The sequence below is a fragment of the Notechis scutatus genome, chromosome 6 (assembly GCF_049901735.1).
Source record: "Notechis scutatus isolate UNSWTSFEM ecotype Mainland chromosome 6, rNotScu1.2, whole genome shotgun sequence".
NCBI lineage: Eukaryota > Metazoa > Chordata > Lepidosauria > Squamata > Elapidae > Notechis > Notechis scutatus.
This window is the reverse complement of record NC_142014.1, coordinates 53,075,751-53,103,591: the sequence shown is the minus strand read 5'-3', so window position 1 is coordinate 53,103,591 and position 27,841 is coordinate 53,075,751. Positions and strand designations below refer to the sequence as shown.

Here is a 27,841-nt window from a genome sequence, read left to right as displayed (position 1 = left end):
GTAAAATTGTTTCGTCAGTTAACAATTACATAACAGGGAGATAGTAAGGTTTTCCTTGGCTTGCTGTTTTATTCTTTGCTGGATTTGTTTTTTTTACTAAAGGAGGGCTGCTTTTTTTCTTTACTATTTTCTCAGCTGATACATGGGACTAATTTAGCAAGTTATATACAGTTAGTTGCACTTTGTCTCAAGAAACTATTCAAATAAACATCTGAAAATTCAATTAGCTTAGAAATATAAGGTTGTGGTACATTAGGAGTTCAAGTTCCTGCTACTCTTAATGGCTTATGAGATAAATATATATATTACGCAAGCTTAAAAACAGCGTTCAATCCCTTTCCAACATATACAGTCTGAATTACAGCAGCTTCTGATATATCTATATTATCATCAGGAGTTGAAATCAACCCAAGAGTCTTTTAACTTTTGGTGAACTACAATAAGCAACTTGTCCTCTGCAAGCAGATTAAAAGCTAGAGTTCAATATGAAACAATATGAGCCGATATTCTAATACTGACTGTTGTAAAATATATGGGATAGTCAAGAAAACAGTATTCAGAAATATTTCAAGTCTGAACATGCTGGATACTTTGCCATCAGCATTAGCAACCACCTCCCTCTTATTAGGAACTGGTGTATTTGATTCTAGGCCAGAGTGAAGGCCTGACAACATCTCATTTTCTAAGAAATAAAATACTGCACATTGGGAAATATGTGTCAATATTTAACCCATACAAATAACACTAATTTATCTTTACACTATTTTTCCCATAGAAAAACACTTTTTTCCATTCTTCAGAACTGCAGCTTTCCATTTTTAAACACATCACAGTTCCCTAATAAACAATCTCTGATTTTTCTCTGCAGCTTTTAACCTGGGTATTGTTGCTTCCCATGGAATTCAATCTCAATCTGTTATGGATAGGTTATCAAAATAATCAGAATCCTGTCGACACAGGAAGAGGAATGGCCCTAAGTCAACAATCCTCATTTGTGACAGATTTCATGAAAACATTCCTCTACCTGCCTCCACACAATATGATGAAATAAAGGTGGCCAAAATTATGACACCACTTTTAAAAAACATTTCAACTGCACAGTTTCCAGCACTTTCTGTATCCCCCAGAGCCATTCAGAGTAGGTAAAGGTAAAAGGCACCTTTCTGTGAAGAGATTGAGGCTTTTGTGAAGGACACTAATAAGGGTCTAAGCAGGATCCAGAATCTGGCAAAGGCTTTATATCCTTACCTCAAATCAAACCTTATGTCACTGCCAAATTTTTTCCTGCATTGCTTAGCTTGTTTAAATATGCCTTCAGTCCCCAGAAAATCGAGCTTCAGAGGAACAACCAGAAATCAGGTTTGGAGAAATATAAAGGATGGGGTAAATATGAACTGGATTAAGTATGTTTAAAAATCTGCTTGAAGAACAACTAAATATAAAATATCAAATCCAAAAGGCCTCTTTCTTCCTCTGCACTCAGAAGCGTGTTGTTTCCAGGAGACAGCTGACTGATTAGAGAGAGTTCAGCTTACATCCCATCTCTGTGCAACATAGCAAAAAGGATCTATTGTCCATTCCAAGTTGCTTGCCTTCCTGACATTGTTTCCCAACTGCCTTTCACAGTCTGAAGTGCAGATCTTGAGGTAGGTGACTTTTGAGCTAGTAAGTGCAAGAAGACATTATGAGACCAGCTCCCCATGCACACGGAAACGATAAATGCAGGTATATTCTGGATGGCCCCAGTTGCTGAGAACTCTTAGCTCCACCAGCTGGAAGGCTGCCTGCCTGTCTACATCCTGAGGATGGGAAAAGAAAAGAAAAGGTTGACTTTTAAAAATGTGACCCATAGAGAATGCTGGAGGATTGCTCCTTCAGCTTGGCCTAACTTAGTTCAAACGTCCATTTACTGCCTAGAGAACAGTAACATGTCTGATCAGTTAAAACAGGAATGTGTCACTTTTTCAGCCATGGCTTTATTTTTACTTTTCTCCCTGGAGATGCTAGAAATATATTTGGTTACATAGTAAAGCCTGCATAGGACAGGGCCCCTTTTTGTATGATTTCCCTTAAGGGAAAAAGTGAGTGCCATTAAGTTCTTAAATGTTTGATGTACACATTTTTCTTTAAAATTAAAAATGCTGAAAATTGATTGTGCAGTCTGGAAGTGTTGGGAGCCACAAATTGAAGGCAAGATGCAGGGTACATGCATTCAAATGTATAAACAAACTTTTTAAAGATGCCTCCACCAACAACCAATAGGAAAAGCCTTAAACATAATTCTAATTTGTTTCTATCATCTATAGAAATATAATAGAACTCTGCAAGCATTGACAAAAGGATAAAAACTGTGTTCCTTCTTCCCCAGCCTGCGCAGACCAGTTAGCTTGGACTCATTACTGTCCTGAACAGAGTTAGTGGGGATCTAATCCTTCACATATGGAGAGTGCTGGGTTAGTATGGGGCAGAACAGTAAAATGATCAATTTATTCACCGTATTATTGGAGCTTATTGCATAGCCAGATGTTCAGACTCTATTTGGCATTTTTATCTTTTTATCGAGTCCTTCCCAAGGACCAGGGATAAGCAGATATGGATGTTTGATGGTGTTAAAGGTTATTATTGTTTTAGTAGGAGCAGACTTGGGCTATGTCCCTTAAAACATCAGGAAAATCTATCTGCTGCCTTCATAATGGCTAATCCTTGGGTAGCTCTGGAGGTAATAACACAATGAGACCAAAACAGTTATACTTAAAAAACAAAAACTACTATTATAATCCCTACATTTTATTGTTCTGTTCAAAACCTATTTCACAAACAGGTTCGTTATACAGGGAAGTCTGTATAAATAAAAGGGACATTAGCTTTATTTGCAAATCCATTCAGTACTGAATAAAAATTGGCAAATAGGGTCCAATTTTCCTGCAGGCTCTGAAGCAGTGGTGGGATTCAAATTTTTTTACTACTGGTTCTGTGGGTGTGGCTTGGTGGGCGTGGCAGGGGAAGGATACTGTAAAATCTCCAGTCAGAGGTGGCATTTACTGGTTCTCCAAACTACTGAAAATTTCCACTACCGGTTCTCCAGAACTGGTCAGAACCTGCTGAATACCACCTCTGGTCTGAAGCCCTTGGTCTACCTCCCTTCCCTCCCATTTTTTAGTCCTTTTTCTTACCTGAAAATGAAATGTTTGGATAGGATCCCCATCTTGATTGTATGTGAACTTCCCAAGGAGGACGCCCTCTTGATGCCCTTCTTCCTCTAAGCCCTGAGCAAACAAGTGAGGATGGGGATAGGAAAGGAGAGAGCTGAAGCCATGAGGATTTTGGAAAGATCATGAGAGAAGCAGGCAAGGGATGCTCACAGCCACTTGTGTAGTTGTGTGCCAAAATAAAGCACACAGGTGGTAAGGCACATACAGGTAGTCCTCGACTTACAATAGTTCATTTAGTGATTGTTCAAAGTTACAATGGAACTGAAAAAAGTGACATGATTTTTCACACTTATGACCGTTATAGCAATCCCCATGGTTACATGATTTATACTTGGATCTTGACAACTGACTCATATTTATGGCAGTTGCAGTTTCCCAGAGTCATGTGATCCTCACTTAACAAATTTGTCACTTAGAGACATAAATTTTGGGCTCAGTTGTGGCCGAAAGTTGAAGACTACTTGTATAGAACCAACATAGCAAAAAGACTTATAATCTCCCACCTCAAGTACATGTCTGATTACAGAATTTCAGTCAATGCCAGAGACTTATATTGAGCAATTCCTGAGTTGCTGCACTCTAGCTGCCCTCAGCCTCTTTTCAGTATGTTTTGAGTCATTTCCCCAGCATAGAAGTTTTTCCATACCCTTATGATAGTTTAGCAATAATAGTAAACCCAGCATCAGCAACAGAGTTGTGATTTTCTCCCTGCAGCAATTTATATAAGCCATAAGACATCCTAATTTTGATGGATGACATTATGACATTTATTTCTCTTTTATTTAGTTGTATTTATATTTTGTATTGTTTTACTGTATTCAATTTTTATTTTATTTTGGCTTTATTTAACTGTAGTTAAATACATGTAAATTTGTCTATTTCTTTACATAGACTAACTTGGGTCCAAAGTCACCCAGCTGACTTCACGCTTAAGGGAGGACAAACATTTGGTTTCCTTGTTTCTATCTTGGTGTTTTAAAGCACCACAAAGCTTAACCATGCTTTATTGGAAAAGTCACAAGGGTTGAGTTCAAATGCTCAGTCATAAATCATTGTTTACATATCGCTTATTGTGCTAAGGCAATACCCAACAAGCTACATCATTCCTTAAACCCCCCCACAGAAAACCACATAGCCAGTGTTCCTGACCGCCTAGTTCAAAGCTATCTATGAATACAAGAACTGATGACTACAAATTAGACATTCACTAATTTAGAGTGAATACTGGAAGACTATCTGTAGGGAAGTGCTAAAAACATTTTAAAATGAAACATATTCTCCCACTAGAATACAGAGTTGACAAATGTTAAAGATTATTTTTCAATCTTTTAGCAAAACTGGAAGCAGGAGAGAGGAGATTCCTATACAGAGAAAGTTCAGGAACTTCTACAATCCTTGACTGCCAATTAAACATGAGAGGAATTGCCTATTGTGGGTTGTGTCTTCCCTGTGATAGGGGAAAAAACACCTGCCCTTTACCAGGATGAGCTCACTACAGTTTGCTGTTTCCTGCTGTGTTGTCCAGACTTACAAAAACTGTGATGTCCTTGGGGGCGCTGGGAATGGTTCCACTGGGGGAAAGCGACTTGGAGATATGTTCTAGTGTCACAGCAGTGGGATGGATCCTGCTTGAAAGACGAATGACAGCAAAACCTTGGGAGCCTTGGAAGGCCCAACAATTTCCAGGATTGACATCTGGCTGTATCAAATGAGACAAACAAGAATGTGAGGTAAAAAGAGTAAACCCTTGTGTGCAGATTTATTTCTCTCAAGGCACATGAATACTCTATTCAATCAAAAGAAAGAATATCACAAACCCTGGGCAGTCTTTTGATAGAAATTCACAGATAAAAATTAACACTGGCCCTTATGAAATAACTATCTTATTCAAAATAAAAACTTAAAAGAATTTCAGCAAAAATCCCTCTAGAAGCATGTTTGGAGCTTTGTTCCCAGTGAAATAATAGGACAACTTCCAAGTTTATCATTCCCTAAATGCTTTTTTTAAAAAAAGCCATGGGATTATTCTATCTCTATCAGGCAAAGGACTCCTTCCAACTTTCTTTAGTTTATAAATAACGCACTGCAGAGAAGCTTCTTACCTTCTCGAATGACAAAGTAATTATGGATATCTCATGGTCATTACAATAAATGCTAGAGAAAGGAAGAACCATTCTCCTTGCTACAAAAACTTGCCCCATCATGGGACAAAAGCCACAGGAAGTAAACTGGGTGACAAATAGGGGGCATAAGCAAAATGGTGGAGAGTGAACAGGGAGGAGGGGAAAAAGACAGTGGTTCTATTATTCTTCTGAAAATGAACCCATACCTGTAGAATTACTCTTGGAGACTGGGAGTGATACCACAATGGAATGCCAAAAAGGCTAAGGAGTGCAGTCTTGGTCTCATAGGTTTCTGAACACCGGGTGCTGATTACACTGGCCCCTATAATTAAAGTGAACAGATGAAGGTAAGTTGTGCACTGGGCTAATCTCCAAATCATTCTGTAAATGAGGAACTATAAATCTGGTATTAGATTATTAGTACATGTTTGTATACTTCATTCTTGGCAAAAAAATTTTTTTGCAGAGAATGAACCTGGAAGAAAAAGTTGCCAGCTTTTGGGAAGCAATAAGCCTGAAAATGCAGCATACTTTATGGACTCATGTCGTAACTTTAGAGAAAGAGTTTACAATATAATTGTACTTTTAAGTGCTGTGAAGAATATTGGAAGATACTTCTTTATAGTTTTATATTTATAACCTTTTTCTACTTTCTCTCATTTCCTTGTACTTTTAGCTTTACCTATTATTTCTCCCTTTTCATTGTCCCTGTTTTAATTTAGTTGAATTAGTTATTATTGCTCTTAATATATATGTGTGTATGTTTATGTACACAGAAACACACAGAGCAAAGAAAATGCTCCCCAAATGTTTAAACCTATAGATGAAATTGATCAAAATAATTCTAGTTTCTTGATATGAAAACTGGAAACTTGTTGTGAAAGGTTGTTTTTTTTTGGTATAACCTACCTCCAGATTCAAGTGCATAATCAACCATTCCAATGCGATCTTCACTGTAGCGCTTCAGGGCATCATTCACAATATGATGAACTTGCTGAAACAAGAGAGCAAGACTGAATACAAGAAGATTTAAAGGGAAGCAACTTATACAGGGTCACATTCTCTCAGGGTGATTGCCTGAGGGTCAGGTAAGAGCTGGAGTTGGAGTACAAAAAGCGATGGGACACATATTCTCTGACACACTGTTTTCACTCTTCCAAGAAACAAGCTGCTTATAAACACCTGAAATCATCTATTTTTGTTTGTATAGAGTGTAAAAGGAACTGAAATTAAGCTGAGAAATATAAAGACTGCCAATTCCTGTGGTAACAGCCAGAAAATGCTTCACAAGTATTGCCCTTCTATAGGGTGAGAGATAAGGAAAGAATACTAGCCTCTCAAATTTGTGGCTTCAAGCCTGGGCAAGGAGGCCTTTCAGCAAAGATAAGTCAAAACCTTTTGATACCAAGGCAAGGGGCATATACCTCTATTTCTCCTACAAAAGCCAACAAAACAAAACTGCCTTCTTCATGCATCTGAGGTTAGTTTAAGAACACAGGGAAGGCTGCATAAAACGTATCGTCTATCTGCAATGAATGGGATGAGTAAAGAGGTCAAGAGGAAAAATATAGAAGGCTAGCATCCCTCCCCCTGTTGCCCAATCTATTTATGATTGATAGCAGAATGCCACAAAATGATAGTTTAGAGCCATGGTAGTGCAGCTATTAGAATGCAATATCGCAGGCTAATTCTGATGATTGCCAACTCCCAGCAGTTAGGCAATTCGATTCTCATTGGCTCTAGGTTGACTCAGCCTTCCATCCTTCCGAGGTCAGTAAAATGAAGACCCAGACTGTTGGGGGCAATATGATGACTGTAAACTGTTTTAGAGAGGGCTGTAAAGCACTGTGAAGCAGTATATAAGTGTAGGTGCTATTGCTAAGTGCTATTAATTCTAGAACTTAGCCATTCAGATAAAAACAGTGCAATTAATTCACAATATAAATCACAGAGCAGGTCTTTACAATATAGATTTGCACAAGTGCAAAGAACATCTCGTATAAACAACATCCCTTTATTCAGTAGATATTAAATGATGTTCTTCGATTTATTGGGAAAGACATCCTCCTACCTCTTCAGTCACTCCTGTAATTCCTTCTTTATGAAGGGTGACCCCAACATCCTGCACAGACAATTCTTGGTCCTTCAAGATCTTGGCAAGGATCTTATGCTCCAATTTGCGTAGCTGCTCCTGTAATTCTTCATGCTGGACAAAAGGTTTTCCAGTTTTGGACAGGAATTGGCTAAACCATGTCGGAAACTGAATTTCCACCTAAATCATTAAGAGAAGAACAAATTTGATAAACAGTTTATTCCTCCATCCTCACTTTTTGTATCATGTATGATTTTTCTATCAAATGAGATAGAAAGTGTATTGTTTATTTCAGAAGAACCTCTGAATTATTGTGGACTTTTAAAAAGAACAGATCTTCCTTAATCTGATACCTTCTTAAAGGTGTTTAGTCTCATCATCTGTAGGAAATGTTTTTGTTGGCTGGGGATGTTGTCATGGATGGATCACTTTTTGATAATTTTTACAGCGATACCTGCTATAACTCATTGCAGGATTAGTTAATATGGTCTAAAACCAGGTACTCTAGAAAGTTTCCTAAATTTACTTGAGGAATTTCCTGCCTTTTCTGTAATACTGTTGAAGGCCCGACTGATCTAGAAAACAAGGAGATGGTATGTTCAATTTATACTAGTGCTCCCAAGTGCCCTCTTCCTTCCAACAAAGTTTGAGTGGCGCCTTGAATCATCAAGAGAGTGAAGAGAAATAGGGCAGACATTTAGGGGGCAGGACCACAAGTGGAAGAAAATTTGGAACAAATTGATTTAAAATGGGAAACATATTAGGAATCTCACATCTTCTCGCATTTCCTTGATCTGCCCTGGAAGAGATTCCACTTGTCTTGACAATGCCTTCTGATGAGAACCTAAAGTCACAAGTTCCTTTTTCAGACTTGATACATGTTCCTCCAGTTTGTCCATTTCCTTTCGGAAAGTATTCATTAGGCCTTCTTTTATGGAGCTTTGAAAGAGGAAAAAACAGAACAAACATTGAGGTGCTACTTATAATCCAATGCAAATAAAATGTATTTATCCACATTTTTCAATTGTGTTTATCAAAAGCTAGCTTAAGGATATGAACTTTTAAACCTTTTAATCCTCAAAGTATTGACAATTATGCAAACTGTGCCTTTAATCTTTAATAATAATATTGCACACAGTAAATGGAATCCTTGGACAATCTCACATCATAGCAAGGTAACAGTTGGAAAAACCCAATTTCAGTTTTGTTAATGAATTTTATGTCAGCTGGTCTGGGAGCTCTTGCTTATTGAACAACAAAGCAAAAATGTTTTAAATAAAGGCATATAAAGAGTATCTAGCTTTTTGTGGATAGGCCATGTCTTCTATAGGCTATTGAATCCCAATTCCCAGAAATACTGATTGGATGGTTAACAACCCTGTAATTCAACAAAGTACAGAGAAACATTAACTCAAGAAAGCAGATACAAAATATGAGCAATCCCAATACTAAAATCAAATTTGGCTATGAATACATTTCTATTGCAAAGAATTGGAGATCATAATCCCCCCCCTTTTTTAAAAAAAAATCTAAATTTCCATGCACTATATTATTGCATGTGTATTCTTTCAGCACTGCTTAGTAAACATAGTAAACATAGCACAGAAACAAAAGTATCCTGCACAGATGCAATAGAAATGTTCCTGCTTACTGTGCCTTCTTGAAATGACCTGAGGAATTGTAACTGCACAGGCAGAAAAGTTAAGTCGGACCTCAGTTAAAATAATCACCTATTAATCATCATTCTAAACAGTTTGGGTAGAAATGCACTAAATTTTATGAGTGCTAAAAATGCTTTTTTAGAATAACAATTCCTGCAAGGTGTAAGAACATTCCATGACTCCTTTGTTCCTTTTCAACAGAAACAGGAACATGATTTGCTCATGGCGCTCGAATTACCTTTGCCACTGAGCTGTCTTCTCAAGTGTCTGGGTCTCCACCTCCTGTGGGAGAAATACCAGTTAGCACAGGCAAGATTTTGTATCAGTTATAAGCTTTCAAGTTTCTTAGAAATCTTAGGCAGATGATTAAAAGCCAAAATGAAACAAAACAAAAAAGGGTAAAAAAGAAAAAAGAAAAAGGGAGGAGAAGTGTGGTTGATCTGTGAGCCAGTTTTACACCAGTTCATGTTCCTAAATTACTTGTAGGACAGCTCTCTGACATGTATACCTGTTAGATATAGATTGTCAAAGGTACGTTATTGTTGCATTTGGGATCTCCCGAAGCTGGCTGAAATGCTAGTAACCCAATAAGACTAGAGACTCTCTAGGGATTTAGGCTAAACCAGGAACGGACAACCTGAAGCTTTGGTGCCTCAAGACTATGAGTCCCATCTCCATATTGTACAGTCCCAGAGCATCCTCCTGCTTTAATGGATCAACATTTGTACTATATTTTCCCATTTTGAAGCAGAATAAGAAGAAACTGTACTCTAAACGTAGGCTGAGAAAGAAAAACTCAAGTCTGCCATGCTTACTAAACAGGGTAGAAAATCTTCAGTCCTCCACAAGTATGTCATGAGTATCTGACTTTGCTTCACTAAACAGACCCACTGCAGTCCTTCCAATTCCCTCAACCACCAAGCCCCCCAAATATCGGGACAACCCAGAGGGACTGAATTTAAGATACTATTCATTTTGGACTGTTGCCCTTAATAACAGTTGAACTATTTGTATAAATGGAAATTCCTTTTTCAGGATTAAGTCCGCTAAAATTCAGTGGTACATAGGATGGGAAAATGTAACTGATTGTGCCCAATAGTGTTGCCAGATGTTTCAAAAAGTTTTGAAAAACAGTTGTGAAATATTGACATAAAAGTTACATGCATAAACTCTATAGAGCAAGACAGGTTTTGTCATACCATGACATCTTGTCCCCTTTAAAACAAACTCAAAGCAAATTCTACCTCAGAAGTCTGAGAGACTTTTTTCAGGAGATTGTCAAAATCCTTCTGCACCTGAGATCGGAAAGCATCCAACTTATTCTAAACAAAACAGAAAAAAAGGAACACAAATTAATGAATGGGGAAAATGCTGATTAAAAAAGTAAAGACGCTCTTTAAATTGAAGTAGTTTTAAATTTTACTTGTTTCAAATTTCTTTAACATATAAAAATGAATCCAGCTCACAAATGTAATTTTAAAGAGCCATCCTCTGTTCATCTAGACTCCAACTTTTTTCACATTACTATACACAGTTCTTATGCCAAAAACAGCAATATTTTCAGATACCAGGAGCTTGTATACATACACATTTTATGAAATGGTGGCAATCTTATTCTGAGTTCTTATGCGATTTCCGGTAATATCAGTGCAATCTTTAGCATTTCTTTATCTTGTGAAATTTTTGTCAAGTTTATTAAATGTTGAGATTCTGTGAATGCAAAATGTAGTGGCCCAAGAGCTCACCAGTGGCCGTTGGTAGGATTGGTAGGATTAGATTATACTTACATTCTGGGCCCTGCATTGGCTCCTATTAGATTCCAAGTACAATTTCAAATGCTAGCTGTAGCCTATAAAGACCCTCATAGCTCAGCCCCAAGTTACTTGCAGGACTAAATCTCTCCCCTGAAATTGGCTCAACCATTTTGATTAAGCCAGAAGAAACAATTAACTGTTCACCATTTGGTGAAAGTCAAGGGGGCTGAAGGCTGGAAACATTTTTGTTGGTCAGGCCAGCCTTCTGGTATGACCTCTTGTTGGAGATTTACTTATTGTAGCTCTGACACTGTTCACTTTCCAGAAGTTGAAGATGGAATTCTTCCAGAGGGTATTTGAACCATCTCATCACTTAGTGGTTTAGGTATTTTAGGTATTTGTTGTTTTTGTATTATATACCTTATATTTTATTTTATGGTATGCTACCAAGTGTCTGTTTAGAACAGATTATGATAGAATAGAACTGCAATGTTTAATAAGCTTCTACTTAGGGTCCCATATTTTTAGATTGGAGATTAACATTCTTTGAGCAATTAGTGGCTCTAGTTCACAATAATTCAAGTTTTTACAGTGCACCTTTCCTTTAGTCCCAACTGGCCTCCTTGCTCCCTGACCTGGAGATGAAGATCTATGTCTGAGCCAAGCTTCTCTCTCATGGCTGCCTCTTGCTGAGTCATCAGTTTATCCAGAAGCACCAGGATATCCTCATGCGACAGGGTGGCACCTTCTGTGTTCTTTCTTTTCTGGAATTCTAGCATAGAAGCTGCAGCTTCCAGGGTCTCAAAACGTCTTTCCAGTGCCTGGAGCCGAGACAAAGCCTGTTGCTGGGCCTTTTAATCAAGAGACAATATGAAAGAAAAAAGAATGAAGTTTCATCCAGAGTTTAATAATCTCAAGAACTGAATTATGCAGAATGTTCTGTGTGAACTGCAGCCAATGAAAAAAGTAGAAACACTCGTAGACTACAGTGAAAGGAATACTTTTTTTGCTCATTACATTGGTTTCCAGGTTGCTCCAATGTGTAACACAAATACCTGGAATATTTTTTATGATTCACTTTAAATTATGAATTATTTTATATTATATTAACATTTACATTGAGATGTATAGAGGTATTTACAGTATTAGCATCTCTCCTCTTTCTCTCTCTCTCTCCCCCACCCCACCCCCCGGGCTGGCTTTTTCTGGATTGCAGTCTCTGCGCTCAGTCACCTGAGCCCTTATCCTCTACATTTGGATTACTGCAATCTGCTCTACACGGGGCTACCAATGAAGAGCATTTGGAAACTACAACTGGTGCAGAGTATGATGGCATGGGTAGTTCTTGGGCCCCTAAGGTGGCTTGTGTTACACCACTGCTCCATGAGCTGCATTGGCTGCTTATTTGCTTCAGAGTACACTTCAGGGTTTGGTTATTACCTTTAAAGCCCTGAATGGTACAGGACCAGATTACTTCATGAACTATCTCATCCCAATGGACTTGCCTGCCTATCCATGCTGTCAGAAGGGGCATGCTGCAGGCCTGTCAATCAGGAAATTTCAGCTGGCATGGTCCAGGAGAGCTGCCTTCTCTGTTTGGCTCCTGCCCGTTGGAACATCCTGCTCCCTGAGGTGAGATCAGCTCCTACCCTCCTGACCTTCTGTAAGGGCTTGAAGACCTGGCTTTGCCAGTTGACTTGGGGACCCAACAGGGGAGCATCACACTGGAAGTGGTTGATGAATTAAGAATCTCCCCTCCTCTCCCCCCACTCATCCTGCTGCCTCTCCATCTTTTAACTGTAAATTTACTTTGGATTGTAATTTATTGCTTTTAGAAATATTTATATAAAATATTTATATTTTATGGTTTTATGGCTTTTAACGTTGTAAGCTGCCCAGAGGAACTTTAAAACAAGATGGGCAGCAAACAAATGTGATAACAAACTTAAGACCCACATTCCTCACCAATTTATACATATGTTTGTTTGATATTGATATCATGCTGCACATTGTTATTGCTTATTGAAGATGTATTAAATAGTTAACATTTGTGGGATAATCTTGTAGATCAAATCAATATTATAAATTGTAAATAGAAGGATTTGAAGCTGAGATTATATTCCTTGCCTAAGACCATGTAATAAGTCCATGGCAAAAACAATATTCAAACTAGGGCCTTCCTAACTCAATTTTTTTAGCCATTACATACCACCTTTCAGTCTGAAATAATCTACCAAAATAACATTAAGCTGGTTAAGTGTCTGTGCTACATTTATGACATGAAGAAATCCTGGTGATTCCTCTTAAAGCACTGTCCAATTCTGAGCAAATATGAGAATTTTACAATAGGTGATACCAAAAAATGAAGATTCCCTACAAATACCCCTCTAAATCCACATAATACACACCTCAGAAAATACAGCAGTCTCTCCCATTTCTTGGCCCTTCTTGGTACCAGAGGGAAATAATTTCACTGTTCCCCAAGAAAACATAGAAGGTTGAAGCCCAAAGGGATAAAAATACCAGGCACCTAAAATAATTAGAAAAGTAAAATAATCAAATAAAAAATGATAAAGGATAATTGCCGAGTATATTCCAGAAGATTCTAAACATGAAGGCTGGCAGGTTGTATTCAATGAAACTCAAGATATTGACAAACATAATTCTAGAGTTCAGTGTTACATTCCATATTTTAAAGTTCTCATTTGTTTTTAGGACCATGCTCTCAGAAAGATAACACACAAAATCATATTTCTAGAAGAGAATAGTCAGAAAAATATCAGATATTGAAAGAACTAATGTTGTTACCAGCAACAACATAAAGCTCCTTTTATTATCATATTTCTGATATACCATACATGCTGGCTGGGGAATTCTGGGAGTTGAAGTCCCTGCATCTAAAAGTTGCTAAGGCTGAGAAACACTGCTATACGGATGTAATTCTTCAAAGCATTTTTTAAAATTATATATATTTTTTCTGGTCTTCCAAGGAAAGTGACTCTAGCCATTAGGTATAGCTCTTCAGCAGTTCTTAGGGATATGGTCTGATCAAATGGAGCTGTGGTTGCAGTTGGAAAGGATATATAACATAGAAGGAAGAAGCCATATATTGAAGTATAAAAGCCCTAAAAAATACCTTCAATAGTGTTAGTACCAACCACACTGGGAAGGAAAGCAGAACTCTGAGCCCTTCTGAGTTCAGCTTCCAGTTGTATCAGGGAAACACCAAAGCCCTATAATTCTTAAGAAATGGGCCCGGAATTCCTTTCACAAATATTCTCAGCTGGATCCTGAGACTCATTCCCACATGTCTCTCTCAAAGAAGAAGCCAACAATTTAAAAAGGGCTAATCTTTTAAAAGTCACTCAGTAGAATGAAGATATAATAAGACCCCGACAATTGATTCATATTATTGCAGAGTAGCATTAGTTTCAGCATCGTTAACTATATCTCTGAAGCCAAGCTAAGAATCTCTAAGTGCTTATCTGCAAGAGTGGCAAGTGGACTCACTCGATTCCAGATCTGTACCAATAAACAGTTTTTATCTCATTTTGTTTGGGACAAGTCACTACTTGAGTGGAATGCTTTCCTGAGAACAAGAACTGTATTGGGGGAGGAAAGACTTCCCAATTCTTCCTGGTCACTGTTTTCCTAATTAAAATATTCCAGCTGAGTTTATCTGCTTAAATGTCATGAAAGAAACCAGAGATTCTCCTACCCAGAGGTACATTTTTTTAAATAGAGGAAGCGATTTTTAACAGAAAAAAACAGGAGTGCATTAAAAAGATGTTTCCCTTCCCCCATTTTTTCCCTTCCTTTCTCAACGGTTGCACAATGTAAGGCAAAAGTCTGCAGAAAGAATCACATGTTGAAATATAAGATCTACAATAATACTATTATCAGAGTGATGTCATCTCATACTTTCTAAGAGGTACAGACAAAGGCAAACGTGAAACTCACCATAACCAACACAGCTCAGGAGCAAAAGCAGAAGGATAAACAACAACATCTTCTTCAACACTGGATAGCTCCTGGGCCCCAAACAACAGAAGAGAGAGAACAAACTGTTAATACAAGACAAAATCAAACATTATAAGCAAAGCAGTGCTGCCTCAGCTTGCCAATGAAAGTAGAACATGTAACGTGAACCTCAATGAAATGAGGTTTACACCCCAATTTCATATTATTGACATGATGATGCCATATCATAAGTGCTATAGTTAATATTGGAAAATAATCAAAATACATAGACCTGGTTCACATATTGTAGTGTGTTGTTTACTTAACAATACATATAATATTCTAAGCTATAGCCACAGATTACTAATTATAATGGCTAGGTTCATCCAACCAGCTAAATGTGCAATGTGTTTATGAAAGTATAGTCTGCTTGTGTTTGTTTTTTTTTACTTAATGCATAGGGTAGATTCAGCTAATGTAGTATGGTTTATAAACTGCACGGAATATGGTTTAGATTATATGAATCCAGGCAATCATGGTTTATTGAATGGTGAAAAATTATTTAGCAAAACATGCAAGCCCAATCATCAACCACAGTAGAGTTGGGCCACTTCAAACTTTTAAGTCCATCCCACAGCTCTTAAACATCTGCTGTTGGATTGTGCATATTATAAGCGTCTAGTTGGTTGGATAGTTATTAAATGAAACAGAGCTGTAGCAGAAAAATACACACACATTCTAAAATGCTGGTGAATTTGGGGATACTCCAAGCAGTGCACCTGCAGGAATTTCTTCTATTCCCCCCTTTTTCAGTTACTTTTCCAGTCCATCCAGGAATCAAAGTTAGCCATGTCCCTTTATATTTCAAATTCTATTCCCACTAACCGTGTTAAAATGAAGACATCCAAGAGAGAGGCTGTAGTTGTTAGACGATACCACATGGTTCCCATCCACCAGTATAACAAACCAAACAGCCGTCCTGCAAAAAAAAACAGAACAACTTTTAAATGAGCAACAGCTCAGCTTTTTTTCCCATCTCTTCCATTTCTTTACAGCTGAATTTCTCAGAAGCCGTACTTGCACATTCAATAGTAGAAATGGTAGTTTACAAAAACCCACAAGACATTATTAATTACACATACTGTATATATGCCCCTTGATTCCCAATGACTCTGGACAATTTAAAAATTATTCAAAACATTAAATAAAAATTTTCCAAGTTGAATTGCATTCTTGGACAAATTAATCTCAAATTAAAATTTCTCCAGATGCTTGGTCCTAAGCCTCTGGCCATCTCTTAATATAATTCCCTATATCCCTTCCAAATGAACATTTTCAGCATTATTTTGAAGAAATTCATATCAGATAAGTCAGCACTGAAAATGCAGTAGAGAGATATAGACACTGCTATATAGCTTCCTTTGTTAACATGTGTAATAATTAATCAAATTTCCAACAAGTCTTTTCCATTTACCTGGGGCTAAAAGCACCAGCCAAGTAAAGGACCCTACTTTGGAGAAGATACTCTTGAACCCAAAATTGGATGTATTCTGGTCCATGGAAGAACCACCTGCAAGAAGCAGAGACAGTTTTGTCAGCTAACAAGTCATCTTTCTTTCTTTCTTTCTTTCTTTCTTTCTTTCTTTCTTTCTTTCTTTCTTTCTTTCTTTCTTTCTTTCTTTCCTCCCTTCCCTTTCCTTTCCTTCCCTTTCCTTGTCTGCCCCAGTTTGACAGTGACCCACAAACAATTTCCAAGGACATATCTGTATGTTATAGCCTTTATTCCAACATCCACCTTACCCTAAGCTTAACAGATAAAGGTGCTTTTAAGGTATCAATTTCCCCTACATCCCACCTCAAAACATTGCATGCAGTTAATAGAGAGCACAGATGATGCACACTTCACACTCTGTGGCAAGAATGAAGGCAAATATATGTTTCCCAGGACAACATTGCAGGGTCCAATCTGGGTCAGTCACTAGGACCAGAGATGTAGTCTTTCGAACTTTCCATCCTCGGGGAACTACTCTCCAGCAGAGAGAGTTAATTAAAGCTACCCTCTGCTTTGGTCTATTCAGTGTGTAGTATAAATATAAATATATACAGGCACCATATAAATACCACAGACCGAATAGACCAAAACACATTTTCTGCTAGAGAGAAGTTCCCTGAGGATGGGCTCCAACATAAGCCTGAAAGCTCGGGAGGCTAAATCTCTTGTTCTGGTCACTGACCCAGATTGGATCCTATGGTAAGAATCTTGCAAAGCCAGGAATTGGCCAAATTGGATCTAGTGGTTTCCTCCAGTTACTTTATCGATCTAAAGCAGAAATAAAATATTAACAGCTGTACTGTTTTGGTAGCTGAGTTTGTCTGACTTATGAAAGGAGGTTGCAGACATAGTTGTTAATCTTTCCTCTCTATAAATTAAACTCATCCTCTGCCAATTGTATGGAGATAATAACTATTGATACTGTCTCTGCATTACCAAACGGAAGATCAGTTTTGCTCCAGCTGTTTTTTTTTAAAACAAACTGAAAAATATTATAACGTCCTTATTTGTGTTAAAAAAAGTAACAGACAAGCAACTTCTCTGTGATGAGTGGAATAACAAAGATCTGTGGTGGAACCAAAAATCAGTTTTAAGTACGCACAGCCTTGAGGCAAACTTTAATACGTGCAGTTCAAGGAGTTCATCAGGCCTTTTGTTAGCTGATGGCTTACTTTAGTTTATCAAGCCAACCAGTTTTTGCTGTAAATGATATTAATAAATTCTATCCCCAATGTTTTTCCTCCAGGAGTCCCGTCTGATTGCTTAGGCGCACAGCACTTCCCAATACCTGTGTAGTCATCCTCCGAGGAATAACCAGATGAAGAACCGTAAGTGTCATATGTCCTCCTGTCTCCTAATCCATTGATTTTCTTATTGGATTCGATGCCCCCGGTACCTCTTCTCCGTGAAAGATCCTCACCTGACCATAGATTTTAAAAAATATTTTAAAAATAAACTCAATCATTTTTTTATACGTTTCTTACCAAAAACTTGAATGAAACTAGATACCATGAGCTTTAGAAAATTAAGCAAAGCATTTAGTGAAAATTGCAGGAGAGCTTGAAGATTAACTCCCTTGTGCCTTGAGTTTATTTTTTGAATTCTACCCTCCTTTTCATATCCATGTTTAATACTTATTGTTGATGATGCAGGTGATGGATTACATCACCATCAAGAGCTACAGTATTTTATATTAATTGGTTAGATGTTTGAGAATTCCACCAGCCAGCTTCCCTTGAATAGTCTTGCTTTTGCTGGATTTTCAGCACATGTCCCAACCCAATTCTCCCTCAGTCGCCTTTAATATTGTCTTGCATTCAAAACCCCAACGACTAATTCAGAGAAGATCATGCATGGCCTTTCAGGTATTGCTATACTTTAACTTTCATCAGCCAGAACAATATTCCAAAATCATTTGGCTGATATCCACGGCACCAGTTGAAAAAATGATACAATGTCAAAAATATATTGACAGCATACAACAAATAAAGATTGAATGAACTCTCTGAAGCATTCTGTATAAATAGTGTAAGTCACAACAAAGGACCTCGAGAGATCTCAAAGGCCAACAGATTTACTCCAAATGTGGTCTTCCAATAGCATCAAATTGGAAATAGGTTCAAGCCCCATGTAGGCGAGATGATGCAGAAGTATATTCTAACTTGGGTATGAATTATGCTAACTACGGACCAGAGTTAATTGAAAGATTAGATAACAGGTGAAAAACAATTGGGGATCTGTACAATGACTATGCAGAGCCAATAAGAATGAAAAGCTTATGTGGTACAGTTATTGTGGATGCCAATTCTCATCAGCCCCAACTGGAATTCCTAGTCTAGTTCAAAAACATATCAAGGTTTATGAATTTCCAATTTGTTGCTTTGCATTTTATATTAATTTCTCCCAAACAAGTGCCTGGCATATATTTCAGAGATATACTTACTCCAATAAGAACTGCTTTCCAATGGCTCATCAAAGACCGCATTACTTTTAAGAGAAAATCCTCTGTCATCAGTTAGGTAAGACTCATTAATGACAGATTCACTGTAGTAGGAGGTAGTATGGGGAGCAGAACTGATCCCTAGGCTAGGTGTAGGGGAGAGGCGTCTCACACTGCTTGGTTTCCTTCTCAGGGTTCGACTACAGGAGAAGAAATGGCATATTGATAAGCTAGTACATGGTTAGATGAAGAACATGAACATGTATATGCATTTGTACACATGCATAAATGCTGTTATTTAGAATTAGCACCAGTAAACTCCTACCACTTTATAGAATCCACATCCCTAAGCGTAGTATAAATAGTAGCATACCTGTTTTGTGGTTATCTTGTTTTCTTATTAATTGTAAAGCCATTATTTTGTATTTGGGGTTTTCTGCTATGTAGCTCCATACTCAGTATTTGAACAACATTCTACATAACATTTGTGTGATGTTGCAGCTGCTGCTCTTTGCAAGAGATCAATGACTCATTGTAACCTGCTAGCTTTGGAATTAATAGAACAATCCTTTGGATGCTCTCCAAACATTGGCACTTTTGGGGTGAATTTTCGACCACACTCCAAGGAGAGAATAAAATAGCAGAAGCTGTTTTTTCGGAGTATAATATTTTTCTTTAAAGTTCCTGGGTATGGAAGAAGTGGGAGTAATACAGACAGATGGTAACATCCTTTTTATCCACCCACATTTCTTTAACCAAGCGGAGGCAATGCACCAACAGAGAAAATACTCAGCCTACTCTCTTTCCTGCCTGCTTATTCTGCAACAACAATTGCTTTCCGATGTGGTTAGAGCTGTTTATGAGGAAGCAAGAAACAGAGCTGAAGACGTTAGTAAAACTCTGGCAAATCACATCACAGGGAAATCTTGCCATTAGTGGCAATGCCTTGTTGATTGTTCAAAAGTCAGGTATGATTTGCTGCAGCTAATATTTTTCCTCCTACAAATTACATTTTTTAAAAGTGAATTATTTTTCTACCTGTAAGGATTGCAGCAGTGTCGCAGGCATGATGTCACTAGACTGGACAAAGACAAAATCTTTGATCCTTCTTCTCATTGTTTGAGGGGAGAGTGCTGTATTTTTTTAAATAATGCACTAGATTTCCTAGAGCCCCGTTTTAAGGTCATTCTCCCTGAGGCCTCTCTTCCAAAAATTGCAGCTCACAATTTTTTCAGGGTTATTCTGAAGAGTAAGGGGGCTGTAAAAATGGGTTGCGAAGGGTGACATGAGGTTAACAGGCTTCTTATTTTTCAGTTTCTACTAAGAAGCAATTAGAATTTCCAACTGATCAAGGGGGGAGCCTCCCCCCCATATTTCATTATGGCTACTTGTAAGAAAAGCAAGTATTTGTGCATTTTTGTACTAAAACTAGCTCTCTGAGATGAAAAAAATAATAATTATACATCCAAATTTAGCTTCTCCCTATGGCACCAACACTCTTCTGTGCCTCTATCTACAGCTCCATTTATTCAACTGAACATGTATTTATGGTTTTCCATTGTCATTAGTTGTTCCCACCAAGAAAATTCTAGACTATGACAAAGAAATTGCCTAATAATGTAACATTTTCATGAGAAAATATTTGTTTTTCTTCATTTACAATCCTCATTGCTATTTCAAATGGAACATAGTGGCATGAACATGGGCCATAATAATCAGTTCTTATGATATCAGCAATGACAACTAATTTAACTCTCCTGCTGTAGTACTTACAATATTTATCTATTTCTTTTTCCTTTCTCTTTTTAAAGAATCAAAGTATCTAATGGGAATGGGAGCTTTCCAGCCACTTAATGTAGCCTTCCCTATTCTGGTGACTATAGGAGTACTGGGCTATAACTTCACAACTACAACTAAGTCAGTCCAACTATAGATTGAATTAAATGAAAATTAAAGAATGGTAACCCAACCAGATTGGGGAAAGTGATTTTAAAAAAAACCTTGCATATTAAAATTAATTACATACTGGCTATTTGTGTACTACAACTACTGTACTGAAATGGGCTATGAAGTGCCAGATGTAAAAAGAAAATATTGAAAAGTCTTAAAATACCCATTATTTGTAAATGTAGAAGGGACAAAGCAAATTGAGAAGCTGCTTGGTGCAATCTTTAATGGTACACTTTGTTCTATTTAGAGCCAGATTCATCCTTGCTGCTACTTCACAATCCATTCATAACAGCTACTATTAACACAAGACAAATCAGTAGTATACAAGAAAATCTCTTTATAATAAAATTGAGACAGAATTGTATCAATACAAAAATCAAAGCCTGCTAAAATGAAAGTTTGTGAATTCAATCTGAGCTTAGTTGAGTTCTATATTAATATTGAGACAACTGTGAATATACTACAGTTCAAAATACCTCATCCTATTTCCACTTCATGCCACAGACCCCTCTCTATTCTACCGCCTTTTAAATATTTTGAATTATAGTGCTAATAATCATGGGAATTGTATCTGACATTGATAATGGATAACACAAGGATCCTAAACTTTTTAAACAGGGGGCCAATTCACGGTCCCTCAGATTGTTTGGTGGTTGGACCGGCTGGGTGGGTGAGGCTAGGTGGTCATGTGGGCCCAATTCTGGCTGGCAGACTGGTAATGGAGGCCAGGGAGGCCAAAAATGGAACATGCGGAGGCCTCGGGAGGCCAAAAACGAGCCCATCTTTGGCATTCCCGGCCTGCAGAAGGCAGGTGTGGGCTGGCAGGTAGGTGGTGCAATGTGGGCGGGCAGCCTTGTGGTCCTGCAGGCTGTAGTTTGAGGACCCCTGTGATAACAAGTTGGGGATGATGGAACAATAACAAGTATAAAAAGTAGTAATAATGAACTAATTTTACCACTCAAAAGATGAAGAAACCGTATAACTATAACCCTATAATTTCATTGAGGGCTACATCAGGGTTGTGTTTGACCCTGGGGGGCCAGGGGGTGTGGCCAGCTCAATGTCACTCATCAAGGCTCTGTTTTTGACCTCCTGTAGCTCTCTGCTAGCAAAAACAGAGCTTGGGAAGGCCACACACAGCCTCCCTGCGCTCCTTTTCTCTGGCAGAAGCACTGCGGGCTGGTCCTTCAGTTTCCAGGACAGGCCCACAGGCCAGACCTAAGCACTTCATGGGCCAGATCTAATCCAGCCCCCAGGCCTTGAGTTTGACATAGCATCAGGGGTGGGCTTCAAATGATTTAACAATTGGTTCTCTGCCCAGTTTCTGGGTGGGCGTGGCCATGGTGGGCGTGGCCGAGTCAGGCTCCTGCACCACCCTGGTTGTGAAAACGGGCCACGGGGGAGTTAGATCTGGCCCTCCAGAGGGGCTCTGGAACTTCTGGGAGGCCTGTTTTTTCCCTCCCCAAGCCTCCAGCACAGGCCCTGCACTTACCTGAGATCCAAAATGGGCCATGTGGGGACTCCTGGGAGGGGCGGGGTGGGCAGGGCCAGCCAGAGGTGGGATTTGCCATTATGCTGAACTGGCCATAAAATTAAAATCCGCTTTTCCTGAACCGGTGCGAACCAGTAGCAGGCCACCCCTGCATAGCATACGTGGAAGAGTCTCCTTCTTCCTTCCTTCCGACTTACCTGTTTGAATTTTCTATAAACAGGGGCTGAGGTTCACTTAGTAGAGAACTTCCTCCACCGATCCTACTGCTGCCAGTATCCTCACTTTGATAACTACGAAGAGTCCCACCAATGCGTTGGCTTCGTCGAGACATGACCAAAAAAGAGCTGCCTCCAGTTGTGTCAAAGTTCTTAGAGGAAGCAGCACAAAGAAGAAAACATTAGGACTTACATCCGCTATAAGTATTATACAGATTGAAGAGTTTTGCTGAATCCAGAAGAAAAGTTCACAAAGGCTAGCATTCTTTCTCCTATTGACCAAGCCAATTTCTTTATAAAGGTTACTTAAATGAAATAGGTACTGAAATCTTGCTATTGCTCATATTCCACTTTTCTGATCTGGACATCAGAATCCTTAGCAAAACTGAGTTCCAAGAATCTCAGCTAACGTGTTCCAGAGTGCACCATTGTTCTAATGTATATTGCTCTTAGATAGGGAAGTTCCCTTTATCTGAAGTAACTAATTTATATACTACTAAAGCTCCCATTGTCATGACATTTAATTAGGGAAATTGGTGAATCATAGGGCAACAATTTTTGAGTTAAGTTACTCAAATAGGCTAACTTACAGAAAGTGTCCAAACACTTGACCTGTGTGTCTTGGGAGGATGAAATATGGGGAAACTGTGGCTGCTTCAGTGCTGCTGGCTGCTGCTGAGCTGTGGTTACAAGACTTTCATTTTCAACATGTTGTGACAGTTTCCCAGCCAGTCTTGAAATCTCTCATTCCTTCCCCCACCCAGCAGCCCTTTACCTATGGAAAGAAGAGGGAAAGGCCCCCATACACCCTTCCTGGCACATGCCATTGTCCTGCGGGCTCAAGCAGTGCCACACACCCCGCCATGTGTCTTCTCCAACCTGCACCACCCCGTGTGTCCCCAGATCCATGCAGCATCTCTTGGGCACTCTCATAGCCCACACACCCTTCCCAACTTCCCCTCGTACCATCTCTGATTTGACAGCACCTTATGTCCACTCTAGGCACTCCCAGGCAACCTTCCCAACCCATGCCACAACCCCACATACCATGCCTGATTGCTATGGCACCTCTCTCACACCTGTTATCCCCTTTCATTCATCTTGACACATGCACACAAACACTGCACCCTTCTTGATCCACATAGACTTCTTACGCACTCCTGTGACCCCCAAGGCAGTTGCATAGGTACTTTCCAAATCTATGCTATTCATCCATGCCCCCCATGTTACCAACGTGGCATCTCTGGTGCACACCCACATAATTTCCTAATCCGCATGATGCCTCTCACATACTTTCATATATAATTCCTTACCTGCACCTCATTCCCCTCACTAGCGACAGCAATTTACTTGCCTGCTGGACTTGCAACTTCCTGTTGGCTTCCCCCATTGACTTTCTCTCTGCAAACTTCTTACAAAGTAAATGGGAGATTTGGCAAAAATTCTTGGGAGGGAAAGGATAAAGTTTTCTGCTACTTTTTGATGAAGCTGTCAACCTACAAGGAGATTCAATAGGGAAGCCAGCAGGAAGTCAGAAGTTGCTCTCAATCCCACTGCTTCTTTGCCCACCTGTAGTCATTCTGTTTCTGTCTAGGTAAGCAAATACCTCTGAAACAATGACCCAGCAGGGCATGGATTGTCTAGTGGTTACTAAGACTGTGAAGAGCCAGTTTGGTTAAGAGCCAGTTTGGTGTCATGGTTAAGATATCAGACTAGAAACTGGGAGACTGTAAATCAGGGGTGTCAAACTCACGGCCCATGGGCCAGATGCGTCATGCACTGGCCACGCCCACCCATTTTAACAAAGGGGGGGAAGTTGCAATACACCACGTGACAACAATGTGTCATCACGCGTTTGATACCCTTGCCGTAAGTTCTAGACCTGCTTTAGGCAAGAAGCTAGCTGAGCGACTTGGACCAGTTACTGACTTTCAGCCCTTAGAATCAAGCAATGGTAAATCATTACCAAAATCTTGCCAAGAGAAGTGCAGAGATTAGTCCAGACGGTCACCAAGAATCAATGCTGACTTGAAGGAAAAATAATCCATACCAATTCAGACTATGCAAATCATTTGAAAGAAATCCTTTAAAATTGTGATAGAGCCAATGAAGTAACTCATTTTGAAATATCCAGGCAGGCACATCTTTGCAAGACTTGAGTGACTACTTCAAATGTTGCCTCAGTCATCTTCACATTCTTAGATTCAGGTAGATGTAGACAAATACATTTGGTAAATAAACAAAAACAAAAAGAATGGCAAATTACTTCAGTATTATCACCAACAAACCAGCATGACTGTATTTGTCTCCATTTATCAGGATCTCAGCTTGATTTGAGGATTTATTTTTCTTCATTTCTTTTCTCTATCAAAAGACCCTGGGGACTAATACCTAATTGCTCTTGCACTGAACTACCCTGCAGGGTCACCTTCCAACTGCCACTGCATGTGAGCTCAATTTACAGCCCGTTGATGGATTCATGAGATACTCCCATCAGAGTATCATGAACAAAATGCCTCTTGGCTGGAAACAGTCGAGCTTTCAGGCAAGGCAAAATATAGTTCATATCCCAGCCAAGACAAGGCTGGTCTGGAACTGAGTCAAGTACCACCCCCAACAGCAACAGCAACAACTATATTTATACAGCATCAGTCACCCTGCAGATTTGCCTGCTGAGATGGGAAAAAACCCAAATAGCAGAATCAAGACGGCCTTGTGCCTATACTTCACTTCTAACTCATATAATTAAAAAATAGCCACCTCCCTCTCTGTTCGTTGCCACAAGCAAATCAGGTCAGAAGTCTGCTCACTGGCAATTGTTTATCAACATTTACATCATTAATCCTCTAATTATATGTCTATCATGCCTCAGCCTGCATTTCTACTCTTACAACACAACTGTTCTCCTGGGAAATGTTTCTATTGTTCAGCAAGTCAAATGACATGCATCTTACAAGAGGGTTTCCCTTGCTTGGTCATAAGCCATGCTGCTGCCATTCTCCACGCCCCCTCCTGTTCTTCGTTATTTCCAATATTCTACCTGGATTGCAAAATTCCAGACCAGTTTCTCTAACCTTGGCATCTTGGAGATATGTGGATTTCAAATGGGAAATTCTGGGAATTAAAATCCATTACATCTTGCTAAGGCTGAGAAATATTGCTCTGGACCACCACTATATCAAAGCAAAAGACTCTTGCCTTATCCCTCTCTGTTACATTAGTGGTGATCAGGATTTCATAGCCCAAATATAGTAGCTAGTTGTTATCACTAGTAGCTATAATTACAGCTAGTAGCTATAATTGTTGTTATAGCACATATTCCTTCTCATAATTTTACACCCCTCCACATAAATATGTAGGAAGCAAAGAACAAAATCAAAGAAAATTTGTACCAAATTCCCAAGAGTAAAAGAAAATACAAATGCCTCTTTTCATCTCAATTAGGATGCACATTCATCCCTAGGCAGCTCAAATCAAATCAAGTATGTTACCCCAGGAGACAAGCTGGCCTCCTTTCCTTCACATCATCCATTCTTCTCCCACTTTCCCCTTAACTTTTATGCTTCAACCTCTGAGAAAGAAAACTACTGAGACGCTATGGAACAAAACCTACCCTACTGTTTTCAACAACAAGGTCAATTTGCTAAAATGGAAGAATGGTTCTAAAGAAGACAAATTTGAAAGTGTGCAGAAATTCAAACTGCATTTTGATTCTGTCTTGTATTCACAAGGTGGTGTTTCAAGCTGCTCCCACTTTCAGTTTTGAAACCCCCTCCCCTCATATGAGAATAACAGTTGTCATCTGTTTTAGTACTTGAGCTGCACCATGTGCATTTTTTGGTCTAAAGAAAACAAGTTATGTGGTTCAAGAATGCCAGTTAAAATTGCATAAATCAGCATATATAATCAAATATGAGTATTTTTTGCTGAGACTACAACAGAGGGCTCTTGAGAGGTGAAAATCAGTGGGCTAAAAGTGATACATATGTCACCCCTAATCTCCTGGGAGTTTCAGTAACACTAAATCCCACATTTTCTTTCAGTGGCTTAAAACATGATTATTTCTCTGCATTTCCCTGAAAACAAAGTAATTCTTCCCTCGCAACAATAATCCCGCAAAATAGGTTAGACCGAGCTGTCAATGAGCCAAGATCATCTTTAAGAAGAATTTGAATCTAGGTCTCTTCAGGATAGGATTTCCAAATTAGGAGGCGTGATTTCTCCTCCCACCGGCAAATTCTCCTCCCTCCTTCTCTTTATAAATTAAACATGCCAAGAAATTTAACCCCATGCTTCGCTCCTTCAAACCCACCACCACTTCTCAATTTGCCAATATTAAGAAAGGCCAAGAGGCACGAAAGAAAATAACGGTTCAGACAGCAGTGAAACTGTCAAACCATTTCCGTTGTTTCCCTTACAGCAGGTCGAGCGGTCTGTGCCGTTTCTCCTCGATCCACGCGGCTGCCTTGCGCTTTTCGACGGCAACCACGTTCGTTACACAACTTGCAAATCCATGTACGGAAACTTGGATCCTGACAAGCCTGCCTTAGGACCGGGGCGTATCTATTTCACTCGCTGTCTCCTCCCGCCCTCCTTTTCCCGGTCGCTCCTCTTTATTATCTCCGAGGAAAAAACTTCCAAGCTGCAGCTGGCTCTCCGCTTTTTAAGGACGGCAGCAAACGCAGCGTCCGCTTGCCGGAAGGAAGCGAAAGCAGCGGAGCCTGATTTTAAAAAAAATAATAATAATAAGCAGCCGCATTTCCAGAAAGGTAGCAGAAACGCGGCAGAAATCTTCGAAGACGCCTCAAAGAAAAAAAAATGAGCGGTAGGGAAGACGGAGCGCAACAAAACGTGGGGCAAGCTCCATCATCCCCACCCAAGATGTGGGAGATAGGACCTGTAATCCCTACCAACAATCTGGAAGGGGACCGGGCAGGAAATGGCTCACACCGCCTGGGATGTTTTGAAAGTGGGAAATAGCTCGGGCACCGCAAAAGCGGACGGAGAGCTGGGGGGAGATCCCATAGAGCTACAGCACAGCCCAGAGGAAGGAGGAGGAAGGGGGCGGGAAGAAAAGAAGAAAAGGAAGAAATATTCTGCCATTAGTCTTTTGCCTTTTTCTCTCCTTTTAAGCCCACGGAGTTACCTTTCACAACGGCTTCGGAAGAGAGACGCACAAAAGAAATTCCAAACAAAAACACGAGAAGCCCTCCCACAAATTCAAAGAGGTTCCGGACTTTCTCCTCAGCAGGCGAAGTTAGGGGCTTTCTAAGTGAGTTGATGAATCGCCGTTGGCAGCTCGAAGCCTCGGCAAGCGCCCCGCGCGCCAACAATAGAGCCTGACGGGGCTCTTCTCCAAGCGCCTGCCGTGCGCCTGTCAAACCAACCTC

The 27,841-nt window shown here is 39.4% G+C and overlaps 1 protein-coding gene across 3 annotated transcripts; it reads right to left on the bottom strand.

Moving 5' to 3' along the window:
- Positions 1-1,210: 1,210 nt before the first annotated feature.
- SUN2 (Sad1 and UNC84 domain containing 2) lies at positions 1,211-27,841 on the bottom strand. 3 transcript variants are annotated; one of them, XM_026694868.2, is made up of 18 exons: positions 27,598-27,841; positions 22,434-22,603; positions 18,798-18,994; positions 17,643-17,774; positions 16,277-16,372; positions 15,688-15,781; positions 14,803-14,873; positions 13,251-13,372; positions 11,478-11,693; positions 10,333-10,410; positions 9,327-9,370; positions 8,201-8,366; positions 7,407-7,607; positions 6,245-6,329; positions 5,542-5,657; positions 4,744-4,911; positions 3,174-3,266; positions 1,211-1,799 (listed from the first exon to the last, which is right to left on the bottom strand). In XM_026694868.2, exons 2-18 carry the CDS (start codon positions 22,565-22,567, stop codon positions 1,683-1,685), a joined length of 2,130 nt encoding a protein of 709 aa, XP_026550653.2. In that variant the 5' UTR covers positions 22,568-22,603; positions 27,598-27,841; the 3' UTR covers positions 1,211-1,682. The 3 variants fall into 3 exon arrangements, with proteins under 3 accessions (XP_026550653.2, XP_087824429.1, XP_087824430.1); XM_087968303.1 differs by having other exon boundaries at positions 1,319-1,799; positions 10,351-10,410; positions 27,598-27,819; XM_087968304.1 differs by having other exon boundaries at positions 1,319-1,799; positions 22,434-22,592; positions 27,585-27,707.

What these genes read in the sequence shown, in the direction of transcription:
- SUN2 (XM_026694868.2), bottom strand. Translation starts at nt 22,567, where the DNA reads ATGTCTCGACGAAGCCAACGCATTGGTGGGACTCTTCGTAGTTATCAA. An exon ending in CCTGAGCTGTGTTGGTTATG is followed by an intron (nt 13,373 to 14,802) that starts GTGAGTTTCACG and finishes TAATTATTTTAG; the next exon opens with GTGCCTGGTATTTTTATCCC. An exon ending in AGACTGCTGTATTTTCTGAG is followed by an intron (nt 11,694 to 13,250) that starts GTGTGTATTATG and finishes CTTGATTAAAAG; the next exon opens with GCCCAGCAACAGGCTTTGTC.